Source organism: Bombina bombina, chromosome 3 (genome assembly GCF_027579735.1).
Source record: "Bombina bombina isolate aBomBom1 chromosome 3, aBomBom1.pri, whole genome shotgun sequence".
Taxonomy (NCBI): Eukaryota; Metazoa; Chordata; class Amphibia; order Anura; family Bombinatoridae; genus Bombina; species Bombina bombina.
Genome location: NC_069501.1, coordinates 747,887,803 through 747,914,080, shown reverse-complemented (window position 1 = coordinate 747,914,080; position 26,278 = coordinate 747,887,803). Strand labels below are relative to the sequence as shown.

The 26,278-nt window shown below is 37.4% G+C and overlaps 1 protein-coding gene across 1 annotated transcript in view; it reads right to left on the bottom strand.

The window, feature by feature from the left end:
• CFAP47 (cilia and flagella associated protein 47) overlaps positions 1-26,278 on the bottom strand; it is an 801,982-nt gene that overhangs the window by 173,361 nt on the left and 602,343 nt on the right. Inside the window, 3 exon segments of the mRNA XM_053705439.1 lie at positions 18,557-18,668; positions 19,088-19,195; positions 22,617-22,784. Coding sequence (XP_053561414.1) covers positions 18,557-18,668; positions 19,088-19,195; positions 22,617-22,784 — 388 coding nt within the window.

Genomic DNA, 26,278 nt, shown 5'->3' with positions numbered 1-26,278 from the left:
GTTTTGTTGCTATAGAATAACATATCGGCCAAGTCTTAACGCTTTTAAAACAATGTATCATCCTTTTTACTGCAATTATTTTTCAATAGCCAAGCCCCACCCACTATTTGACTTTTTTAGGAGCTAATCTGAGCTTTAGTCCACAGACAACAAGGTTAGTCACTGTCATACAGTTACTATAAAATGCATTGTTTTGCAGTTATCTGATAATCAAACAAGAGGCAGATATGTAGCAGAGTTAACCTTGATAAGTCAGCAGAGTGCATTTCAAATTCTGAGAATTATAAATTGCTCAATTTATAGAGCTTAAATAAGTGAATGAAAATATACCATATTGCCACTTTAAATGGGAACACATTTGAAAAATACATATGCCAGGGTTCTTATACAAAACATTTCTTTAAACAGCCCTGACATATGTAATTTTTTTATATGTGTCCCTGTTTAAAGCGGCAATAAGTTAACCCTAACTATGCATAACTAAATATTGTATATAAAAATTCTCAAGGTGCTTACTGTCTCTTCAAGACTCAAGGAATTTTGTGGTGGTTTTTAGTGTTTTTAGGTTAATTATATGTCATGGTTAGTGGTAATGCCATATCAGAATATTATATGCACCTGCACACACACACACACACACCCATGAGCACACACACAAGCAAGTATCGTACTCACAACATACCACAATATGAATAAAAAAAAGGGTCAGTTATACTTTCTAAAGAAAAGTTAAGCTAATTGTTCTGCATCAATAACCACTATCTTGTGTCTGCAAGCCTGAAAATACAAATGAAAGGAGTTGGTTTTACAAAGACTCTTTGCATTGTAGAGCACTTTGGTGCTGGTGACATTTAAGCCACTGTTAATGAACTAGAAACCACTGGGGATATTTTTAACTCTCTGGACAGTTCACTTGCAATCTGCTGGAGTTAGAAGTCATGATAATTAATTCAAGTCTATTTCTATGTTAATGGCTTGTGAAACAAAAGAGAACCATAGGCATTATTCAGTAAAACAATACAGCACCATTTATAAATTAAAGTCAAATAAAGCTTTACATTAACTCTTACAATGAAAGAATACTTTATGGTTCATGGCAACAGTAAAATAGTATAATTATTATTATATTTAATTTAATGAATGCAAACATATTCCTAAGTGTTATACATGGGTACGCTATCATAAAAAAAAAAAAGTCCTGAACGTGCAGGAATTTACAGTCTAGATCATGGGTGGGCAAACATATAGCACAAGGTAGCACTCAACACAAATTTGTGGCACTCCACTTCTGTGCTACCACCTGGGGTTTTAAAATTTGATGGATTTTTTATTTAATACTAACTAAATAAAATTGTATTGAAAAAAACCCTCTAAACCATTACAACTAAGTTAAGCGAAATAAACACTGAAAGGGTCTACATTGTAACAAAGAGGAATTAAATGTTGTATATATATATGTATATGTGTATATTTATATACATTCAAATAAAATGTAAATATGAGCATCTTTAAAAAAAAAAAAAAAACCTGCACAAAGCAGTTTTAAGGGGTTATATTGAGAGGAGAAGAAGAAAAAAAACGTCACCTAAAGGGACATTACATGGAGGTCAATAGGAGACTGTGTTTTCTCTATAAATATATATGTATATGCTTATATACATATATATTTATGTGCTTATATGTGTATATATACACATATAAACACATACATACATATATATGTATATAAGCATATACATATATATTTATTTATTGCTGCACAATGCTGTGCAAATTGCCCCCTGTGCTGCACTAGGTTGTTTGCTGTGGCTGCCAGCATGAAAACAAGGCTCCCATTGGAGCCTAAGAAATTGTGATCTTGCAGCAATGCGAATGCAAGGTCGCGTTCGCATTGTGCTGTACTTGTAATATTACGGTTCACTCATAATCTAGCCCTGTAGTTATATAGTGGCTACAAGTTTGACTGTAATGAAGGTTTTTAGTTCTAATATCACAATTGCACTGGATCAAATGTTTTACTTTAATAACATATTTGTTACAGCAGGTGAAATACTAGAAGTCAACCTGTTCAGTACAGTGTGAAGTTAATTTGGTTTATTTCTAATATTGTATCGCAATGTACCAAACATGATAATAAAATAGAATATGTTTTGTATAGCGCAATTGCAATGTTACAAATAAAGCTAAATAAGTTCATACTCTTCTGACCGAGCTGACTTCTAAAATTGCGGCCGCACTGTGTAACAAAGTAAACATGTTCAGTGCAGGAAGAAAAGAAAAGAACAGAAAAGAAAACATTTTAAATAAGTAACTAACTTTAAATATATAATACAATATTTTACAGTATAATACAATCATATAACAAAATATAAACACATGCACTGTATATCCACTACCCCCAGCTCATAAAGGTTTATTATTCATGTTCTAGTTTCACTACTGTTTTGTTAAAAGGAGACTGATATTCAGTTCACACATGTAAATTGCATTCATTACTTAGTAAAGTGAATATTTAAATTGCACCTTAGCTGCAGATGGTGATTCTACTTTTAACATTCCGACAGCAGGGCCGGATTGGGCCACCGGGATACCGGGAAAAATCCTGGTGGGCCGGCACTGCACTGACAGCTGCACTGTAGAGAGAGCAGAGACTCAAGCAGCTCAGCTGCAGATGCGTCCGCTCCGCACCATTAAACAAGCCAGCTGCATAGGCCTTGTTTAGGCAACATTACAGTGTGAGCTGATGAGGTGATGGAGGGTGTCCTTATCCTGAGGAGAGGCGGGGCTGAGCCGGAGACAGTGAAGGAGGCTAGGAGCGGAGTGACCGCTAACACAGCTTGAGGAGGTGAGGAAGGGTGTCCTTACATTATTATTCATTTTAAGTGAGAAAAGAGAGAGCACTACATGAAATTATAGGTTTGGCTCAGTACAGAGCTTCCTGCAGCTGCAGTGAGTGATGGACATACTCTGCCCTCCCTGATATATATATATATATATATATATATATTTGGCGCTTCGCTGGAGCCAGAGTCATTTCTGCAAAACGCCTGGTATGTATCAATTGATCCTGTACCGTAAGCAAAATCACTTCCATTTGCCAAAATAGTAATAATAATAATAACATTATTGTTTTGTAATGAAAGCTCTAATGTAAAACAGCTTCTTCAATGAGCTGTCTCTCTCTGCGACGAGGGATAATCAGCAGTTCTTGTGTGACCTGGGTAGTATGAATGTGTAATCTAGTTCAGAATCAGGACCCATGTGTGTCTGCATATTCAGGCCCCCACTAGGCTGAGTTGCAGGGGGCGTGGCTAAGCTGGAGGGGGGACTGGGCCGAGCCATATAAATTTCCAGGGCCGGTCTGATTTCCCAACCGGCCCTGTCCACCAGTTGCAGAGAAGCATCACCTCCCATAGAGAAGTGTAGTAAAATGCCACTTGGTAAAACTGCCCTCTGATTTCATACCATTAGAACATTTCATCTGCAATCCCGATACCTTAACAACCTTTACAATTTAGCGCTATTAATGGTTATTACAATATTGGACCCTCAGAGAGTGAGGAATAAGGGCAACACAGGAAAAGTAATGTATTCGAGTACAGGAGAAGATTATAATGGAACAGCAGAGGAATACTTAATGATATAAGCTGGATTAGTATTTAGAACATAAAGCTAAAATATAAAGGACTGTATTTGTAGATTAGTCTTAGAATGTACATTTCTGTTATACAGTATATAGGAAGTCAGTGAATTTTATTACAAGGACAGAGACTCATATTTTGCATAACCTTTTCCTTTACTGCTCAACAGCCATTCAAAGTAACAACAAATTATTTAAATATTTTACATAAAAACAATAGAAATTAATAAAGTAACCAATGAAAAACAACCATGGATGGTGTGATCTAAAGCAGACCAATCAGAAAAGTTAATTCTGTTACAAACTGCCTGCAAAGTATCCAAACTGCCTCTTTTCTCTTTGCTGCTCATAAGATAAGTATATTATTGTGAGCTCATTCTGGTTGATATTTTTTTTTTTTTTTGAGTTTTCAAACAAGCTTTATTAATTTTAGCAAGATATACAACCAATGGTCAACAATATACATTGAATAGACAATTAGTGTACAGGGGTCCTGCCCATAGGACTAAGCCATGAGTATTCCCCAGACACTGCTAACATGAAAATTTTTGTACAGTTTATCCACTGGGTAAGAATTATGAGTGTACAATTACAACAAGTATATCATTTTCTTGCTCTTTACATTTTGTAAACAGTGTGAGAATCTTGAGCTTGTTTCCACAAGACACGAGCTCGTGGTGCTAAAACACTATAAACATCTCAAACAGAAACTTTGGGACTTGACATCAGATAATTAAGACAACGTTATACAATTCAGTTTTCAGCACGCTTGATTCATACTGCTGAATATGACCTCAGGTCTGATGTCTTACATGGACAGGGAGAAGGAAAGAAAGTCGGAGAAAGAACAAGGGGAGAGAGAGAAGGAAAAAAAAAAAAAAAAAAAAGAGGGGGGGGAAAGGAGAGGGAGGGGTACAGATGGGAGGTGAAGGGAAGTGGGGAGGGGAGGAAGGGGTACGGATGTGAGGTGAAGGGGACCCCCCAGGGAAGGGTAACTAAGTGGCCCACTTGATCTTGATGAGAGGAAATGATAGCCTTTTGCCCTCCCAAGCTAGAGTCATCATTTCATGTGTGGCAAGCCTTCCAGTTTTAAGGAAGTGAAACCTTTCAAGTCTAAGGAGATCTCCCACTTTGTGTCTCCACTCCTGTAGAGTCGGAGTCTGCGGGCTCTTCCAGTGTACGGGGATGAGTCCTTTCGCGCCGCCCAACATTATAAGAAAAAGAATGTGCCTATCAACACCCGCCACCTTAGGCAGGTCGTGAAAGATCAAATATGTTGGCTTAGGGGGAATAATGATTCCTAAGATGTTGCTCATTTCTCCCAGCACCTCCCCCCAGAACGATAGTATTCGGGGACAAGTCCACCAAATGTGGAGGAGGGAGCCCTCCTCACCACAGCCTCTCCAGCATTTCCCGTCAGTGTTAGGATAAATTTTCTGCAATCTCTGAGGCGTTAGGTACCACCTGCTGACTAATTTATAGTGCATTTCCAGATTTCGCGCAGAGACAGAGGCCTTCTTGATTTTACGAAAGATCTTAAGCCAGTCCTCATCAGATATATCCACTCCCAGATCATTTTGCCACTGAAGGGCAAAGGTCGGAAGGGCAACGGTGCCCTTGCTCAACAAAAGCTGATACAGGTGAGAAATGAGGCGTGTCGGCGTTTGCTGCATCGTACATAGAGCCTCAAAAGGCGTTCTATTTCTTGTCAACGCATCTCGCTCTGTGCAAGTGTTGTAGAAGTGAGTAATCTGTGTCATCCTGTACCAGGATGCAAAGGTTTCCTGATCTATCTCAACAAGTTCCGCGTGTGTTTTAAGTTTATTGCCCTGCAGGGCATTTGAGAAAGCATTACCGGCTAACTTATAGCCAGTCCTCATTGAGCGTCTCGGGAGTTCCATTCCCAGATCAGGGTTTTCTCGCAAGGGGATGTTTGGTGAGATACGAGTGGACACATAGGCCCCCTCAGCTAGCACCTTATCCCACACCTTTAGAGTGTCATTAATCAATGGATATGAGGCAAGGACTCGTGGGCGATTCAGAGCAGAGATCCAGGCCAAGGCTCCAGAGTTACCTCGTTGCAAGATTTCATTGTCAATCTGTATCCAATGTTTGTCATGGGAGTTCCGACTCCACTCCACAATTCTCTGAAGGAATATCGCTTTTTGATATTCTCTTAGTAGCGGGACTCCCAGACCACCCCTATCTCTAGGGATGTATAGAGTGGATCTTCTGATCCTAGGCCTCACACCGTTCCAGATGTATGCCTCAATGCCCGATTGTAAACGTTGAAGGTGGTGGGAGGCCACAGCTGCAGGGATAGTCTGCATTATATAAAGGATTCGTGGGAGAACATTCATCTTAACGATTCCTATTCTGCCCATCCAGGAAAGCGATTTCTTTTTCCAATTGGATAAGTCCCCAATGATCTCATCACTAATTTTTTTATAGTTTAGTTCAATGATGTCAGAGGTGTCAGGAGTGACAACAATGCCCAGGTATGTGATACTATGAGTTGCTACTCTTATCGGACAATCTGCGGTAGATCTATCAAATTTGTCCGGGGGTTCAGTGATGTTCAAGATTTCAGACTTCAGTGGATTAAGGAGGAAGTTAGACATGGCTCCGTACTCTCTGAAGTTCCTTAATGCTTCATCCAACGACGAGGACGAGTCCGCTAAAGTTAGCAGGACATCATCGGCGTACATCGAAAGCTTGTGTTCCGAGTTACCCACTTTTATACCCTTCACCGCCGGGTTGGCCCTGATCTTATTTGCGAGAACTTCAATCGCCAATGCGAAGAGAAGAGGTGACAGGGGACACCCCTGTCTCGTCCCGTTCCAGATTAAGAATGTTTCCGAGAGGGTGCCATTAACTCTCACACGGGCGTTCGGATTTGAGTATAGGGACATGACCACGTTGATAAAACCGGGTCCGAAACCGAATCTTTTTAGCGTCAATTGGATGAAATTCCAGCTGACCCGGTCAAACGCTTTCTCAGCGTCCGTTGTGACCAGGGTGAGCGGTAGATTATGTAGACGAGCATAGGTTATTAATTGCTGTACTTTGAGAGTATTGTCTCTTGCCTCCCGGGCGGGCACAAAGCCCACCTGGTCAGCGGAAACCAGATCAGGGAGAAGTCTGTTCAAGCGAGTGGCAAGGATTTTCGCCAGGATTTTTACATCGGAATTGAGGAGGGAGATGGGCCTGAAATTTTCAGGCCTGTCAGGGGGTTTCCCAGGTTTGGGGATTACCACTATGTGCGCTTCCAACATAGAGCTTGGAAGTCTGGACGATTCCGGTAATGAGGCGAACAGTCTTGTCAGCTCCGGAGCGATGACATCTGAATATACTTTATAATATTTCAGGCCAAACCCGTCGGGACCAGGGCTTTTGCCCGCTGGAAGATCTTTAATAGCCCGTTGCACCTCGTCTGAGGAGACTGGGAGCTCCAAGGTTTTCCTATCTTCCTCTGATATCACAGGTAGATCAGTAGCCTGAAGGTAGGTACCGACCTCCCCCTCCGCACGGGGACGAGCGGAGGGTACTCCTCCGTGCTCTGCTTGGTATTCCAGATTGTAGAGAGATTCATAGTATCTCCTGAAATCCGCTGCAATAGAGTCTGCATCCGAACGGACGCCTCCTTCCGCAGTAACAGTATGATGGACATAGGCTTTGATCTTTTTTCTGGCAACTGCCCTGGCCAGCAGCTTCCCCGGCCTATCGCCCTGTTCGTAGTAAATCTGTCGCAGGTGTAGGGCCTGTTTCTGATAGTCCTCCTGCAAGAACAGCAGGAGATCTCTCCTGGCCGCGGCCAATTGTGTCAGAACCATTTCGTCGCGTGGGGATCGCTTATGGTTTTGTTCCCGTATTTCAACCTTTTTCAATAAGTTGTCATAGCGTTCTCTCCTCAGTCTTTTAAGTCTTGCTTTGCGTGCGATCAAAAGCCCTCTTATTGTGCATTTATGCGCTTCCCATACTATGGGACTGCTGATCTCCTCACACGTATTTAAATGGAAGAATTCAATCAGAGAGCTCTTGATGTCTGAGTTAAATACCGGATCGTCCAGAAGCGTATCGTCGAGTCTCCACACAAAAGGAGTGATTGGCGTGTCAGGCCATTGAATAGAGCAGCGTACTGGCGCGTGGTCGGACCAAGTAATGGCAGATATATTGCTAGATCTGGCGATAGTCAGCCCAATGGAGTCCGTGAACAGATAATCTATTCTGGAATATTTACCGTGGGGATACGAGTAGAAAGTAAAGTTTTTGTCAGATGGGTGATGTGTGCGCCATATGTCATGGATTCCCAACTCTGCTAGTGAAACAGACATACGCTTTAGAACTTTATGTGGGGTGCTGGAGAGACCGTTGGAGGTGTCAAGGGTAGGGACGAGTGGGGCATTGAAATCCCCGCCAAGAAAAAGAATTCCAATTTGCATCTCCAAGATTTTACGGGTGACTTTCTGGAGAAAGAGGTGCTGGGAGGTATGTGGGCAGTATAAATTAGCTAACGTGATAGGCCTGTTATATATGGTGCCCGTGAGCACCAGAAATCTACCCTCAGGGTCTTTAAAGCTACTTATAAGCTGAAAGGGTACTCCAGCGCTAAAAATGATCCCGACACCGTTCTTTTTTTTTGTTGCTGAAGCAAAAAAGGCCAGTGGGTATTGTCGGTTAGACCACTTAGGTTCGTTATTTATCGCAAAATGCGTTTCCTGGATAAAGACAAGGTCTCCGCCCATTCTCTGCAAATCTCTTGTTGCAATGGCGCGCTTAGAAGGGCTATTAAGCCCTTTTGCATTGATCGTTATAAGTTCAAGCGGAAACGGCTTGCGCCTAACAGCCTGGCTCGCCATTATCTTTTATGAGTAAATATGCGGGGGGGGGGTGTAGAGAGGGGGTCCTCTGAGGGAGGGGAGGGTGCGAGAGAAGAGGAGAAGGGGAGGGAGAGAAAAAAAAAAAAAAAAAAAGGGGGGGGTGGGGAGAGAGAAGAGTTGAGACAAATGAAGAGAAAGGGGAGAGGTCAGGGAAAACAGTAAAGGAGTATGGGCGAAAGATCTTGCTTAGCAAGATAGGTAGGGAAAAGGTTAAGTATCGTGTACTGTGAACTGTATTGCGTGTGGGAGCAACAAAAACAATTAAACACAGTGCGAACGTATAGAAGTACTGAAACTACTTACCAAAAATCAGGGGTAGTTATCCCTGTGTGTATTGCATGTTAACATAAAATTTAATATGATTAATAGAAACCTATCTGAACCTTTGGAACAACTGTAATTAAGTTCGTTAGAGCTAACTCCCTGTGATATACAAATCGATAGTGTTGGGGTATTATAAGCGCTAGACCTATAGATCGCCATCTATTCGTACCCCCAGCTGTATTTTCTGTCAGCCCTAGTAATCATTATATATGGGTGCCAGGTATGTTTGCGTTGTAAAGACCCCTTTAGCAGAGTGTACCTATTCTATTTATACGTGATAAAGGAAGCAAAGAAGTGGGGGGCCCTTAAGAGACTGCTCATATAATGCAGGTTTAGCCCGGTAAAACCCATGTAGCCTGGATATCTAAAAGGGACCAGGTCTTAGTATAATATAATCTATGCCCTTGCCAGGGGGATCGCATATCCGCCACCTCCTCATGTAAAGTAAGCTCAGGCAAAGTAAGTGATATGAGGTTGCTCTATTATACGCTATGAGGCCAACTGTTCCCTGAATGGGTGGGTGCTAATGGGACTGATCTTTATCAGTGGGATTAGAGATAGTGGCGGAAAGCATGAGTGTATTAATTAATCTAGGCGAGTAGACAGCTGGGAGTACTACAGTGACAACTAGATAAGTGCAACATTAAAAATAAGGTGGTGTAGGCAATATTCAGATAAAATTAAAATACATCAAACAGTCATTATAAACATTATAGACATTTTGCAAAATATAAAACCTGTGATCTCTGAAGGTATGTTACGAGTTTCTTCCTGGATACAAGGTCAGTAAATGTCCAGAGTCATTCAATACCAACAAATGCAACCTGAATAGGGGAGAAAGCTGTTACAACATGTTAAAGTAACTGAAAAGCTTTAATTTACTGCATCAACATCAGCCACGGTGTTGCTGAGCCACCTCCTGGTCAATGCCAGCAGGGGCCCTGCGAGGTGGGTCCTCATGACGTGGGAGTTCAAGTTCCAAACCCAAGGCCTGACTAAAGCCAGGGAGATCCCCAGGGCATCTGAGGGTGTGAGAGATATTATTTTTTGTAGCAATTAAACAGGTGGGGAATCCCCATCTGTATGTGATGTTTTTCTCTTTCAGCGCTGAAGTAATGTGTCTCATATCTCTCCGTTTTTGCAGCGTTGTAGGACACAAATCTGAAAATACCTGAACCTCAGTGCCTCTATAGGTAATTGGATGCTTTGTCCTTGCTAATTTAAGCACTTCTTCCTTGTCCCGGAAAGATAAGAATTTAATAATTATGTCCCTAGGGGGGGCCCTGCTTGGTGGCTTAGGGCGTAAGGCTCTGTGTGCCCGCTCAATTTGTACTTCCTGAGCTGCAGCGTTATTTTTCAGATATCTGATGAAGTCTTGAATGTAAGGTTGTATTGCTGGGGGGTCAATCACCTCCGGTATGCCCCGGAGGCGTAGATTACTCCTCCTGCTCCGATTTTCTAAGTCTTCTATACGGTCCATTAAAGAATGAACCGTTCCGTCTTGTGCTTGTAGGAGGCTGGCTTGGTGCTGCACATCTGAGTTAATTGACTCCTGTTTCTCTTCTACTTGTGTGACACGGTGATTCAGGGTTCCTATGTCCCTTTTAAGTTCCCCAAACATGCTTTTGAAATCTAGCATGGCATTTTTAATGTCCTCTTTAGAGGATAAATGAGTGATGTCCTCCTTTGTAAGGTATCTGTGAAAGTTCAAAGTGGAACTGTGCTCCTGTGTAGGGAGAGCTGATGAGGGACCTGTTGTGTCAGGGGTTGATTTAGTATTAGACTGAACAGGGTCAGCAGGTATAAGATAATTATCCATAACAGAAGGCTGCAAAGTCTTAGAGGGTTTAGGATTCCTTTTACTGGTCATTGCAAGTTTGAGACTTAGATTTATAGAAAATTTGCAGACGTAGGCTTTGACGTGTATCGGATGGAAGGTGGGCTGCAGTAATGTGACTGCTCTCTGAGTTATAATTATAGAACGTCTGTGCGTCCGCTAGGCCGAAGGGGATGCAGTTAGGGGGCTTATAGGGCCTAACCGTTTCTGTGCTCGCCCGGGCTTTATTGGGGCCCAAAATAAGTCTATTAGTTCAGTTAGAGGGAGGTCTACTTTCCGTTATTAAAATTATATTACCCAGTAGTGGTCACCCTCCCAGGTCAGGTGAACAGACCCCCAAGGCTAGGCCGATGCACCACTGAGGCCTGTGTTCAAAGATAATATTGCTTGGGCCAGCGGCCGGACTCACCCTCAAGGCGCGGCAGTTTCCAGTTCAGAATCGTCTGATCTCCTCGACAGCGAAGGGCCTGATTTCCCTCTTAAATATCACAAGGGCTGGTTGCGGGTAAAGGAGGACCCCGCCCGCACTCGGGCTCTGTTTCGTGCTTCTACAATGTCCGCGGCATGCCACGTGGTCGCGGCTTTATTACCACTGCTGAAAGTAATGGCGCGATACCGCCACAGATACCCAGAGGATGTTCCTGTCAGCCCAAGGAGGAGCGTGGCGGGTCGTGCGGTCGTTCGATTGCCTCTGGTGAGTGTGCGGATGGGCTCCGCTCAAGTGGGCACCTTGTTTCTAGGCCCGGTCCTCGATCCGTATGGCTCTCAGTTGCAGGGCAAAGATGGTTGTGGCGTTCAGCTGTATTAAGTGTCCGTTAGAGGATCTGTAGTATTCTAGGCTCTAGGGAGCGAGATCTTAGCCCCCAACAGCTGAAATGCTTGCCGGTTCAGTAAGTTTATAAGCAATTACACACAAGGGACCACGGAGCTCTGTTAGTTAGCAGCCATCTCTGATCATGGCTAGGCTCCGCCCCCTGGTTGATATTTATTTATATATTTGCAATCTTATATTTATTATGTTGTTGTTTTAATTTAGTTTTTCTTTTATTTTTTCACTATATCTTTACTTTTTTATTTGTTAAATAAATATTTGATTTTTTTTTTTTTGTTTTTCTCTTTTTCTTATAGTTTTATTTTATCTCTGACTTCCGTTATTATGCTTCCTCTGGTCTGTCTTTCTTTTATTTGCTCTTTCCCTAAGCTTACCACTTTGTTTTTACCCTCTGCACTCCTTCTTACTGACTTCCTCTATCCGTCATTTTCTTTTCTCGTGACCACACCCCCCATTTTCTGACAAGGTCGACTTTCTCTCTCTGACTGACGCTGCATCACTCCCCGTCCATTTATTTACCTCCCTCTCTCTCTTAGTCGCATAATTTATATACTTTTAGAGTCTAAATTTCACATAATTTAGCAACGTTCTATTGTTTCTTCTCACACAGTATTTTTTAGGCTTATTTATAATCTACATATACTTTTAGTTTATTGTTATGTTTTAATTTATTGCAGTATTAATTATTTTCTTAATTATTGTTCTTTTATCGTTATTTCAATTTAAATTTGATCAATGCATTCATATTTGCTCCTTAAATTACTTATTTATTTTAAATAATATTTTATTTATATAATGTCTCAAGAAGTCACATTCCTTATCTGAGGAATCAGTTAAACACATGATCGACAATTCCATAAAAGAATTAAAACTGTTTCAGACAGTTATTAACTCTGTCAATAAAAATTCTGATTCACTCAGAAAAGCTACCCAAAAGAAAAAACACTTATCCAAAAAATTTAGAAATGAAAAATTTGAAAATGGAGCTTCTAGTATGCACAGATCAGACAAAAGAGTTAAGTCTCATAATTTAATTCATTTATCATCAGATTCAGATTTAGATTCTGAGATTATTGCTCCTACAAAAATGTGCTTCCAAGAGAAAGGTAGACTTAGAGGCCGAATTATAAAAAAAAAGTCTTTAATAACCTCAGATTTTTGGGTTCTTCAGACTGTTCCAGGTTTTCTCCTATATTTTTTGTCCCCTCCATTTAAAAAAAAAATCCCCTAAATCCAATTATTTTTTTCAGAAATGGATTCAAAACTTTTAGATCAGTAAATTTTAAATCTCAAGCTATAGAACTTGCTCCAGATTCAATGGACTCTTTTCTAAGCAATAAGTTTTTCGTAAAAAAGAAAGAAGGATCTCTTCATCCTGTGATAAATCTCAGAAATTTGAATGTCTTTCTTTCTTACAATCATTTCAAGATAGAGGGCATTCATCTTCTGAGAGATTGTTAAATGGACAAAGACTAGTTAGTCAGACTAGATCTAAGATACTTATCTAACAGTCCCCATTTATCTTTCTCATCACAAATTTCTCCGCTTTATTTGGAGAGACTCTATTTGGCAGTTTACATGTCTTCCCTTTGGCCTTTCCTCAGCCCCTTGGGCTTTTACAAAAAATTTAAAACCTGTAGTAGCCTGGCTAAGATTGCGAGGTATTCGTCTGATTATTTATTTAGACTGTATACTTTCAATGAATCAGGATCCTTCTCTTCTTCTTCTACATTTAGAAATTACATTTAATATTCTAAGAATTTGGGTTTCATAATCAATTACAAAAAATGAGTTCTATCATCATCTCAGAAATTAGTTTTCTAGGCTTTTTAGTAGACACAACTTTATTAAATTTAAAGTGAATGAGACCCTCTTCATGGGTCTAAAATGAGGAATCCGGCTTCTTCCAATCATGGCGTTGATTCAGACACTGATTCCCCCGGGGGGAAAGCCGTGATTGGAGGATGACCTATCCATCATTTCTGATGTCAGAAATGGCTTGCAACGACTGGAGGAAGCTGGAGCTGCTGTCAAGATTAAAAGGTAAGTTTTTTTTCACAACAGGAGTTAAATGTAAATTTTGATGAATTAAAATGCCCCTCTTTTTAATCAAATTTTTAAAAAACGGGCACTTTAGCATCAAAATTGAGATTCACTTTAAACTTACCCTCAGAGAAAATAAAAAAATATAAAGTTAGAGATTTCAAATCTTTTGAAGAAAAATTATTTCCCTATCCGGACTATTACTCGATTTTTGGGACTTCTCTCTTCTTCAATTCAAGCAATTTTCCCAGCACCCTTATGTTACAGAGCCCTTCAGAGATTAAAAATATACTATTTAAGGAAGGGTTTTTCTTATTCTCACAAAATTTCTTTATCATAAGAGGCCAGACAAGAATTGACCTTGTGGCTTTCCAATAAAAAAAAGCATGGAATGGGAAAGCTATATTTGGAAAAGCACTGGATATTATAATAGAATCAGGAGCAATCAATTTGAGTTGGGGTGCCAGATGTGGTTCTCAAATAACTGGAGGCAAATGGTCCCATTCAGAATGCAAATCACACATAAAACTTTTTAGAGTTAATTGCAGGTTCTTTTGCGATAAGAAGTTTTAACAAACAAAATTCCCCAGTTTCTATTCTTTTGAGGATGGACAATATCTCAGTGGTTCGATATCTGAATTGTTTGGGTGGAACTCATTGCAAACAGTTGTCAAATATCACAAAGGATTTTATACATCAATGTCTTCAGAACAATATTTCTATTCAAGCAGAATATATTCCAGGTCTCTCCAATTCTGCAGCAGATTGGGGCTCTCGGTATATCACAGACTCAAGCAATTGGAAATTACATCCATATCTTTTTCAGACTTTACAATCTATCTGAGGTCTTTTCTCCATAGATTTTTTTGCTTCTCATCTGAACTTTCAAATTCTTCCCTTTCACAGTTGGCACCCGGATCTGGAAGCTTTAGCCATAGATGCTTTTCTACAGAACTGGACACCCTTCAGGGAGGTTATGCTTTTCCAACAATCTCAATGAGTGTTGAATGTTGTCAGGAGGAACAAGATTTCCCTAGTTCTGATATCTCCCTTTTGGCCAACTCAGTCATGGTACCCTTCCCTATAAGAAATGTTATTTCTTTTGCCAATACTCCTTCCTCTAATGCCTTACCTCCTATCCAACCCAAATGGAGATTTTCATGACCTAGTACTTCAAGGTTCGCTTCAACTTATTGCATGGACGATTTCAGGGGATCCTGGGCTTCCGAAGGGCTTTCATCATTAGCTAAATTGTTATTACAAGATTCCTGGGCATTAGGAACTAGGAAATGTTACTTATCATCATGGTCTAAATGGTCTAGCTGATGCTGTCAAATACATTTGGGTCCATTTTAAGCTCCTTTGAGTGAAATCTTAAATTTTCTTACTTGTTTGAGTCAAGATTAGCCTATAGATCTATTAATGTGTATAGATCAGCTATTTCAGCTGGTCATGAATTGTTTAATAACTCTTCTATAAGTCTAACATATTTCAGTCCGTAGACTCATGAAGTCTATGAAACTCAAAAGACCTCCTTCTGCTAAGCACTCTTTCTTTTGGGATGTTAATTTAATCTTCTCTCTTTTTCATTTGTGGCCTTCTAATGTTTCCCTTTCTCTTAAACAACTTTCTTGTAAACTTGCTACTCTTCTGTGTTTATTATCTTGCAAAATAGTCTCTGATGTTAAGGCTATTGTTTTTTCATCTAAGATGTTTTCTCTGCAAGGACTTATTTTTAATACTTCTAGAAGAACTAAATCTATGTATTCTTCTATATTTTATCCTTATTTTATTTTTCTTAATATGAACGTAGAACTATTTATTTTAGAAATTCTCATTCTCCTTCTAATCAACTTTTGATTTCTTTTTCTTCTCCTCATTCTTTTGTCTCTACTACTACTATTAGTTGTTGGGTTAAATGGGTAATGAACGAGGCTGGTGTAGATAAAAATTTTTCCTCTTACTCTATCTGTGAGCTGCCGCTTCAAAAGCATTTTAAATGCTGCTGATTGGTTTTCAGATTCAGTTTTTAGAGAATTTTATTTGAAGCCTATTCATTCTATTCCTCATCTTTTGCTAGACTGATATATTTTTTAGCTTTAAACTTGCAAAATATGAGTCTAAAATTCTGATTATCCTAACTTTGTGAAGAAATAATCTAGATTTTATAAAAGAGACAGAGACGATTATTTTACCTCCCTATACCCTTACCCTGTTTGTATTTGATATATTTTATCAATCAATTTATATTTTTCATCTCCAGCATCCTCTTCTGGATTCTGAACTTCCAAATCATACAGATGTATCTCTGCGAGGTCAAGAATTAGTTTGTAGAATTTTTATCTACTTCTCCAGGACTGCATCCTTCATCTCAAGTTTTGTTTCATAGACTTTGTTTTAAATTTTTTCTGTATTTTTTTCTTGTTCCTATTCATGTTTTTTCTCTCAGTTTTTGGATTAATTCATGAAGATCATAACATCTACTTCTTCTCGAGCATCAAAGATCAAAGAGGCAGTTGGGATACTTTTGGACAATTTGTAACAGAATGAACTTTTCTGATTGGTCTGCTTTAGATAACACTATCCAGGGTTGTTTTTCATTGGTTACTTTATTCATTTCTATTGTTTTTATGTAAAATATTAAAATTATTTACTGTTACTTTGAAAAGCTGTTGAGCAGTAAAGGAAAAGGTTATGCAAAATAATCGTCTCTGTTTCTATAATAAAATATAGATTATTCCTTCACAAAGCTAGGATAATTGGAATTTGTAATGTTTATTAATAAGAGGTAAAAATATTCTATTTTCTGAGAAAGATAAACAGGACTAATAGTTTAAGATGTTTGTTTACTGAGCTGAATGTGCTACTTATAGAGCATGGCTAATGGAGAGTAATAAACTGAAGATACATCACAGTGGTATAATTTATATTATTAGCTTTATGAGTTTGTAATATTTTTTATAGAGTATTTCAAGCTATGCTTATTAATAGTGTATCTACTCTACAGTGACTTTTCTATATATTACTATAATTGTGGGATAAATATTTTGACTAGTGTTTCAGCAGCCCATATTTACAAATAATAGTGTTAATTGAGGATGTTTATACATTGTTTTGCTTTATTTATTTCTAGCAAACATTTATGTAGATTCTGTCACAAATATAAACTAATTTAATTGTCAATTTATTATAGCATTGTTACTTTCCTGTGTTTTTTGGTTGCCATAGTTACTGTCTACTGGATAATAACATATCACAAAGTAATGTAAACACAGTATATATATATATATATATATATATATATAATTTTTATTTTTGTTTGTATGTTATATAATATACAATATGTGCTAATTGATTAAAGGGTCATAAAACCAAACATTTTCTTTCATGACTTTGAACATGCAATTTCAAACAACTTTCAAATTGACTTTTATCATCATATTTTCTTCATTTTCTTGTTATCCTTGTTGAAAAGCAGGAAGGTAAGCTCAAGATTGTGCACATGTCTGTAGCACAACTGCTGCCATATAATACTGCAGACAGGTGCACACTCCTGAGCTTTCCTAACTGCTTTTTAACAAAGGATAAAAAATACAAAGAAACTTGATGAAAAAAGTAAATTGGAAAGTTGTTTGAAATTGTATGTTCTATCTGAATCATGAAAGACAAATTTTTGGCTTCGTGTCCCTTTAATATAGTTTTTGGGGTTTTTTTTAGGAAAATTGTATTTTTTCAAAACCAATTGTGGCAACCTTTCTTGTAGTTTTAAAAACATAAACTTTTTATTAGTTGAATTTCTAAATCCAATGGGATCTTTGCCTGTTGCCTGCTTCACACGGTTATGTGTGACAATCAGGTTCTACCGTTGTTTTTCACAGACTGTCCTGTGTGGGAGAGTACACAGGAGTCAGTGCTATACAGCGTTGGGTGGGGGAAGGATGTCTTTCCTCACTAAAGGAAGAAGGCCGCATTCTGTGGCCTTACCTGTGTGAAATCCCAGCTAGATATTATCCCAAGAAGCTTTTTCTCCTGGCTTAATTAAGCAGCGGTGGAAATAATGTTAGCACTCAAGTAAGCGGGTTCCTGGGAGAGTGTGTGTGACTGGTTGCAAGTTAACTTTAATTCTGTTCACACTATTGTAGTTAGTTGGTTCATTATAAATTCATTGTTTGGATTATCGGGCATCCTGTTACTGCTGTTTAGTCTCACAAACTCTACTATCTGCATTACATTCATTAGATACTGTTTTTTTATTAAATGGGGTCTGACTTATTATTGTGTATGTGTGTGGGGTATTCACTCTCTCAGTGACGTGGTTCCATGAGAAGTATTTTCATTGAGTGTGGGCACTGTAAACTACTTTGGTCAATAATGTCACAGTCTTTCACCCCAATAGGAGTTTCCTTTGAAACATCTAAGGTGACTGCCTAATCTGTACCATATTTTCTGAAGATGGAGAAGAAAGTGGCTACACGTTTATGCAAAAGTGGATTTTTCTAATAAAACATTATAATAATGAAGATCTCCAAAGTGTACAGCTTTGCTGTCTAGATGTTTTCCCAAACAAAATGTTTGCATCCAAGTTCTATAAATGTTATTTAATATAATTCATTCTAGGAGATGTATTGGAGTTACATTTCTTTAGCAAACAAATAAATACAGCAACACCATCTTACAGTTACAAAATCAACTCATGCTTTTAATATATGTAAAAAAGAGACAAAGATTTTTGTATCCCTTCTCTGTATGCATAAATAAACATATTTATACATCTTGATACCATGATATATTTTTGTATCAGTATATGCTCTGTGTATAGTTATATCTCTCCCCTGTCTGTTCTCTTACACTGGCTATTGTTAGCCTCTTTACACCTTTCATCTCATATAAATACACATATAAATAGACAGATGATAGATAGATAGATAGATAGATAGATAGATAGATAGATAGATAGATAGATAGATAGATAGATGATAGATAGATAGATAGATACTTACTGTTGATTTAGGGTCAACTTCAACCAAAAAATTTTCAGTATTGTTGTTTGCGGTTTCTAATTCCAAGATTTCATCTGTAGGGTTAAACAACTTAATGAAACAACGGGTCCATCTATGAGAAATAATTAGGAAAAAAATTGTATTTGTTAGATTACAGAGCAAAGAAGGATCTTTCTACAGTGCCAAAACAAAAATTCACATTAATGTGCGTCACTATATTTGACTGTTATTGCACTTCATTATATCTTATATTACCTATTCACTAAAACTAAAAAATAACCTGAAGGGTTATCAGAAAATAAACTGTACTTTTGGTACATTATTGTCATATTTTAATGACCATTTAAATTGATCTGGTATGCATTGTATTTGTATAAAAGCAGATGTATTGTGTTGCCTGGAATTGTGTAACATAATATGTGATTCCTCAACTACAGTAAACTTCTTAACTGTTTAAAATCCTGCAGTTTATTGTATAACATATTCACACCTCACATTTATAGTGTTATAGATGATGAGGACTATACTAACTTTCCAAATTCACAGTGGACTTCAGGGAGTGTAGTAGGCAATGGTTGAACTGCTTCCAAAAGTAATTTATACCAAAATTCTTCAAACACATCCGACTGGAAAATAACTCTGGGGAAAAAACAAAAGAAAAAAAAAACATACTCTAAAATGCATGTAAAATCATATGGGCCAAAACTGCTTACATATATGGCTTAATGGAGTTAAAACATAAAGTTCATATTATGTTATATTATATATGTTTACATGGAATTTCAAATCACACTTCTAAACTATTAAAATATGTATCTACAATAATATTAGAAACATTTTAAAACTAATATTAGAAACATTTTAAAATTCTGATTTCAAGGATGGGTAGCAACATATTTTGACAATATGTATGTGTGTGTGTGTGTGTGTGTATATATGTGAATTTGCTTTGTTCTCTTGGTGTTCTTTGTTGAAAGCTAAACCTAAGTAGGCTCATATGCTAATTTCTATTCCCTTAAAGGCCACCTCTGATCTCAGTGCATTTTTATACTTTTTTACAGCTAGACAGTGCTAGTTCATGTGTAGCATATAGATTACATTGTGCAAGTCTGTCAAAAGAACTGAAATAAGGGGGTAGTCTGCAGAGGCTTAGATAAAAGGTAATCACAAAGGAAAAAAGTATATTAATATAAATGTGTTGGTTGTGCAAAACTGGAGAATGGGTAATAAAGGGATTATATATCTTTTTAAACAATTCAATTCTGAAGTAGACTGTCCCTTTAAATCTGCTGTTTTTGAACTGCCTATATCTCTTGCTGTTATCACAGAGACAAGTCTCTTATGTTTGTACCTGCTTAATTCCTTAATTAATAGCTATTTGTGATAACCTACTCATATATGGAAACCCTGACAAGATTACATGTATGAATATTACATATGTGTATGTATGAATTTTATTATATATTATAATTATATATTATATTTGTTTTCTAACAAATGCTAAATTGTTACCAAAACAGGGATATTTATTTCATTTCCACTAAACAAATATTTAAATTAATGCACCCAGACATTTTAAGAAAATGAGGCCTAGATTACGAGTTGTGCGTTAGCCTTAAAAAGCAGCGTTAAGAGGTCCTAAAGCTGTTTTTTAATGCCTGCTGCTATTACGAGTCTTGAAGGTACAGGTGTACCGCTCACTTTTTTGGCCAGACTCGGAAATACTGCAAATCCACTTACATCAATTGCGTATCCTATATTTTCAATGGGACTTGCATAGCGCCGGTTTTACGAGTCTGACAAAAAGTGAGCAGTAGACCCTCTCCTGTAAAGCCTGGTACCGCATTTTAAAGTCAGTAGTTGAGTTTTACACTACAACGCCGTAGCATAAAACTCTTAACTAAACTGCTAAAAAGTACACTAACACCCATAAACTACCTATTAACCCCTAAACCGAGGCCCCCACACATCGCAAACACTAAAATAACATTTTTAACCCCTAATCTGCCGAACCGGACATCTGATTGGAACAGCCAATAGAATGCCAGCTCAATCCTATTGGCTGATTGGTTCATAAGTATAATGTAGGTGGCGGCGTTGTCCAGAGCGGCGGATTAGGGGTTAATATTATAATGCAGGTGTCAGATTAGGGGTTAATAAGTGTAAGATTAGGGGTGTTTAGACTCGGGGTTCATGTTAGGGTGTTAGGTGTAGACATAACTTTTGTTTCCCCATAGGAATCAATGGGGCTGCGTTAGGAGCTTTACGCTGCTTTTTTGCAGGTGTTAGGTTTTTTTTCAGCCGGCTCTCCCCCATTTATTCCTATGGGGAAATCGTGCACGAGCACGTTTTACCAGCTCATCGCTAACGTAAGCAGCGCTGGTATTGAGGTGAGATGTGGGGCTAAATTTTGCTCTATGCTCACTTTTTTGCGGCTAACGCCGGGTTTGTAAAAACCCGTAATACCAGCGATGTCTATGAGCGGTAAGCATAAACTGCTTGTTAGCACCGCACAGCCTCTAACGCAAAACTCATAATCTTGGCGTGAGTAAATACTGACAAAATTAGTCAGTATTCATTAGTGTCCTTTAAATGGTGACCAACATTCATACAAAAAACTCCTTCTTACACTTGGAAAGGCTTAAAAGGCTTAGGTGTATCTAAATATTTCTGTGCATTAGAAACCATCAAACGCTGTGTTTCACTTCTTCAAGGGTGCATGAATGTAGTAGTAGTAAAAGTGTAATCAATTCTTATAACGAATTTAATGATTACATTCAGCACCTTATATCAAAAGTCTTATTGCAAAATCACAGATAGTAAATGAGCCGTTAAATAAAAACTCAGTGTGTCCATTCCAAAATCATGGTAACTTCAAGTAGCTGTTTCATATATTACGGTTTTAAATAACCCACACCGGTATAGTTATAGAAACAATAGTATGTTAAAACACCGGTCCTACTCACTGCAGGGAGGGTAGATGTCAGCTCCGACTTGTACCTTCTTTTTCCACCGCAAACAGGTAAGTTTAAACTTGTGTCCAAACTTTTCAAAGTTACTAAGCACACCAGGTTGTTAGATCACTGATTGAACACTGCACCAGCAGTGATAAGTATCCAGAAAGACAAAGTTACACCTAATTGCAGATTCTCCAATGTAGCGTTTTCCCTTACGCTGTAAAATATCAAAATCATTCAAAGGGGGGTATTGAAGAGATGCAGGCTGCACAAAAAATGGATTATTCGTAAAAAACAAGACTTTATTTCATCCTTTAAAATATATACAAGCACAATCCATGGTAGTTACCCATACACACAGGGAGAAAAGGCTGCTACCAACGCGTTTCCTGCTCACAGGGAGCACTTCATCCTGTGAGCAGGAAACGCGTCGGAAGCAGCCTTTTCTTCCTGTGTGTATGGGTAACTACCATGGATTGTGCTTGTATATATTTTAAAGGATGAAATAAAGTCTTGTTTTTTACGAATAATCCATTTTTTGTGCAGACTGCATCTCTTCAATACCCCCTTTGAATGATTTTGATCCTTTAAATGGTTAAATGCTTACCTTTAGCAAGCTGGAGAGATGTGCTAACCTGCTAATCTTCTTTACAAAGCCCCAGCCACCATAATAGGAGGGTATGGTCACATATATATGACAATACCCCACCACCACATAATATTGACTTTTTATATAAATTAAAAATGATAAAATCCCATTATCACAAAGCCTGCTGTACTCATTTGTTTGTGAAATAAACATGAATGTAAGAACTGATATATAAAGAAGAAATATTTTTTCTATTTTGTTGATAATAATAAATCCTTGTTATTTAATGTTTTTTTCTTTTTTTTATTAATGATAAAATCCCATTATCACAAAGCCTGCTGTACTCATTTGTTTGTGAAATAAAGGTGAATGTAAGAACTGATATATAAAGAAGACATATTTTTTCTAGTTTGTTGATAATAATAAATCCTTGTTATTTAATGTTTTTTCTGTTTTTTAATTATCCTATTATTTGTAAGCAAGGTTTACTGCAAACTTTCATTTTCTTTCTTACCTTCCCAGTGAAATTCCTTTTTTAGTTGGGGAATAATTTACAGTGTAAGAAAGAGTTTCTTTTGCTTGCAGTGTAAAAATATTTTCTCCTGTGAGTCCAGAACCATCCACAAGCACATTCACATGCAGTTCTTTATGTGTTGGATTACTGATAGGAATTTCTATTCCCCTAGTTCCCTAAAAATAATAAACAGAATAAAATAAGTTTAACAATTAAGAAAAAATATAAATAATTAAAATACTGATTAATAGTACATTAGTTATCTTCAATTATGTGAAAGCAAAGGTTTATTATTAAAGGGTCATGAAACCCAAAACATTTCTTTCATGATTCAGATAGAGAATAACATTTTAAACAACTTTCTAATTTACTTCTATTATCTAATTTGTTTCATACTCTTGGTATTATTTGTTGAAGTAACAGCAATGCACTACTGGTTTCTAACTGAACATATGGGTGAGCCAATCACAATCTGTATATATATTCAGCCACCAATCAGCAGCTAGAACTTCTTTGCTGCTCCTGAGATTGCCTAGAAAAACATTTCAGCAAAGGATAAGGGGGAAGCAAATTAAATAATAGAAGTAAATTGGAAAGTTGTTTTAAATTGTATTTTCTATCTGAATCATGAAAGACATTTTTTGGGTTTCATGTCCCTTTAATGTAATATATGTGTATGCATCTGTGTGTGTTTGCTTGGGGTTTCACTGTATTATATGCAATATAATTATTTTAACTTATCAGTAAAGCACCATATACTCCATAGAGCACAATAATAAGTAAAACGCTATAGGACAACATTGACATTGTACAAAAGACACATATACATGAGACCTAAAGGGACACTGTAGTGGTAACATTTTGCTGATTCCTTAGTGATATTTTTTCCTACTCACCATGGAACTCTCTGTGTTTAACCCTCACAAAGGGAATTGAACACATAGATAAAGACGGTCAGCCAATCAGCAGTAGCAGCCATATGACCCCACCAATCACTACTTTGTTCTGCTTGAGTGCAACAGTGCTTGCCACTGCTTGTGCAATGCTGCCCCCTGCTCGTATGCAGTCGAATGTCAATCAACCCAGTTGGAGAAGAGCAGCGGATTGAGAAACACCACTTTATAGTTGGCGTAGCAGGTTTGGAAGCAGTGGTCTTGCATGACCAAGTCCACAGCCACATGAGCTCCAAAGCTGCATTTACAGCTTGTTAGATGGAGCCCATAGAGTTTAACAGTCAGTATTGCAAAATTAACATGTTCAAACAAACTAATACGTTATTTTTACACTACAATGAACCTTTAAACATAAAAATGCCTAATGACAAAACGCTAACTGTCTGGAGAAGACTGATATTTCTCAAGTGATAGCAAGATGTATACTAGGGTTTCTAAATAAATCCTGCAGAAGGATACTGTTAAAACTCTAACTTTGAGGCTGTGGGTTATACATATTTGTATATATACATATTAACACATAAATATATATGTACAGTATATAAAAATATACATATATATTTACAGGGAACACACAATTCCCCATAGACGGCAATGTAAAGGCACTTTTCAGTGCGTTTTTTTCTAATACCCCACACCCTCCATTTTTAACCCCTAAAAACTGCTTCATGCAGGGTTGTTTTTTTTTTTTAATTCTACAATTTTTAAAAAATATTTTATAATATAACCCTCACACTTTATTTTGGGGCCAATTGGGGGACATTAATCAGGAGATCTGATCTCTGGTTAAAGGGACAGTCAAGTCCAAAAAAACTTTCATGATTCAAATAGGGCATGCAATTTTAAACAACTTTCCAATTAACTTTTATCAGCAATTATGCTTTGTTCTCTTGGTATTCTTAGTTGAAGGCTAAACCTAGGAGGTTCATATGCTAATTTCTTAGTAAAAATAAATAAATTAATGGTGGCGCAAAAAAAAACGATGCTGATTCATCACCTGGGACACAGGTCCTTGTTTGGGCATCTTGCCGAAGATTGTTCCTTATAAAGTGCAATAGGATTGCTTGTTTTCAATGGACATTTCACACTCATATGTACCCCTGTGTTTTAAGTTATGCTGGAAGTAACCATTTCGCAATAACTTTAATAATACTTAGTATCAATTTAGATCCAGTATTTGATACACTTGTATTCATTTCACCATTAATTTGGAGACTTTGTTACCCACATACTTGAGTATTTAGCCAAGAATGGATTGCCATATTCTTCATTTTACATACTGTACTACCTCAGGGTCATAGCAATATTAATTATTGGTTTAGATACCGTCGGTGCTATTAGCCACATAGCTGCATTTTAGTTAATTTTATACAGTTGTATATTTATTTTTAGCTACAATTATTATTTATTTTAGGATTTAATTGGCACTGGTGTCATTATAGATTTATTGGTTTTAAATTGTATTACCTACTAATAAATTATTTATTTGCCAGATTTAACGTATTAAGACTTTACTCTCTCTTTTTCTTAATCCTGATGCTACTAGCCATTTGGCTATATTCTCATGTGAGACATTTATGATTAGAAACAGCTATATTTTTAGAGTTTGATATCCTTTACTAGATAACCCCCTCCCCCATTCTGTGGGAAACAGCATCTTTTTTTGCGCCATTAATTTATTTATTTTTATTTAGCTAACGGTTTTGGGAATATATCGTTGTCTTGGTGTGCAGTATTCCCATCTGCCCTGGACAGGTATATCATCCCCTTTTTAGCTTGCTAATTTCTTAGACCTTGAAGGCCGCCTCTGCATTTAACAGTTTTTCACCACCAGAGAGCATTAGTTCATGTGTTTCATATAAATAACATTGAGCTCATACACGTTAATTTACCCAGGAGTGAGCACTGATACAATGCAAGTCTGTCAAAAGTACTGAAATAAGGGGGCAGTCTGCAGAGGCTAAGATACAAGGTAATTACAGAGGTAAATGGTGTATTATTATAACTGTGTTGATTATGCAAAATAATTAAGGAATTATCTATCTTTTAAAACAACAAAAATTCTGGTGTTAACTGATTGATTTAAATTATCTCATAGTTGTACAAAGCCTTATAATTTATATTGCATCAACAGATTAAATTTTTATTTTTTCAGATTACACCAGTATTAATAAAACAGAACTGCTAACAATAATATAGAACACAGCACAAATCATATACAATTCTTTTAAACCATACTAGTAACTACATGTCAAGGTCAGAAATATTACTGTATATCACAAGTCCTACATTTCCTTCCCAGCAGGAGTCCCATTAAAAAGAGATGACTAGAAGTAGATTTTATACCATGCTGGTAGACATGTTTTTTTTCTGTGTCTTTGATAATAGGACCAGTAACACAGTAAAGTCTTAAAGGTCGGTGGGTTTTTTTTTTTCTTGACTGATTTAACATTTTTAAATGTCATAGATAGTTCAATACTTTCATATTAAACATGGGGATTAAAAAAAAAAAGGTAAGGAGCCTAATTAATAGATAACAGTCCTATCGTACAAAAGACCCTCTAAGCTTTCATTGCATCCGATAAAAACATGAAAATGTCAACTAGAAAAAGGTGAGCACACTTTTAAGATTTAAACTTCAGCATTTTAATATACAGGTACAAGATACTGGAACATTTCACATTGTTAAGCAAAGGAAATGATTTTCAC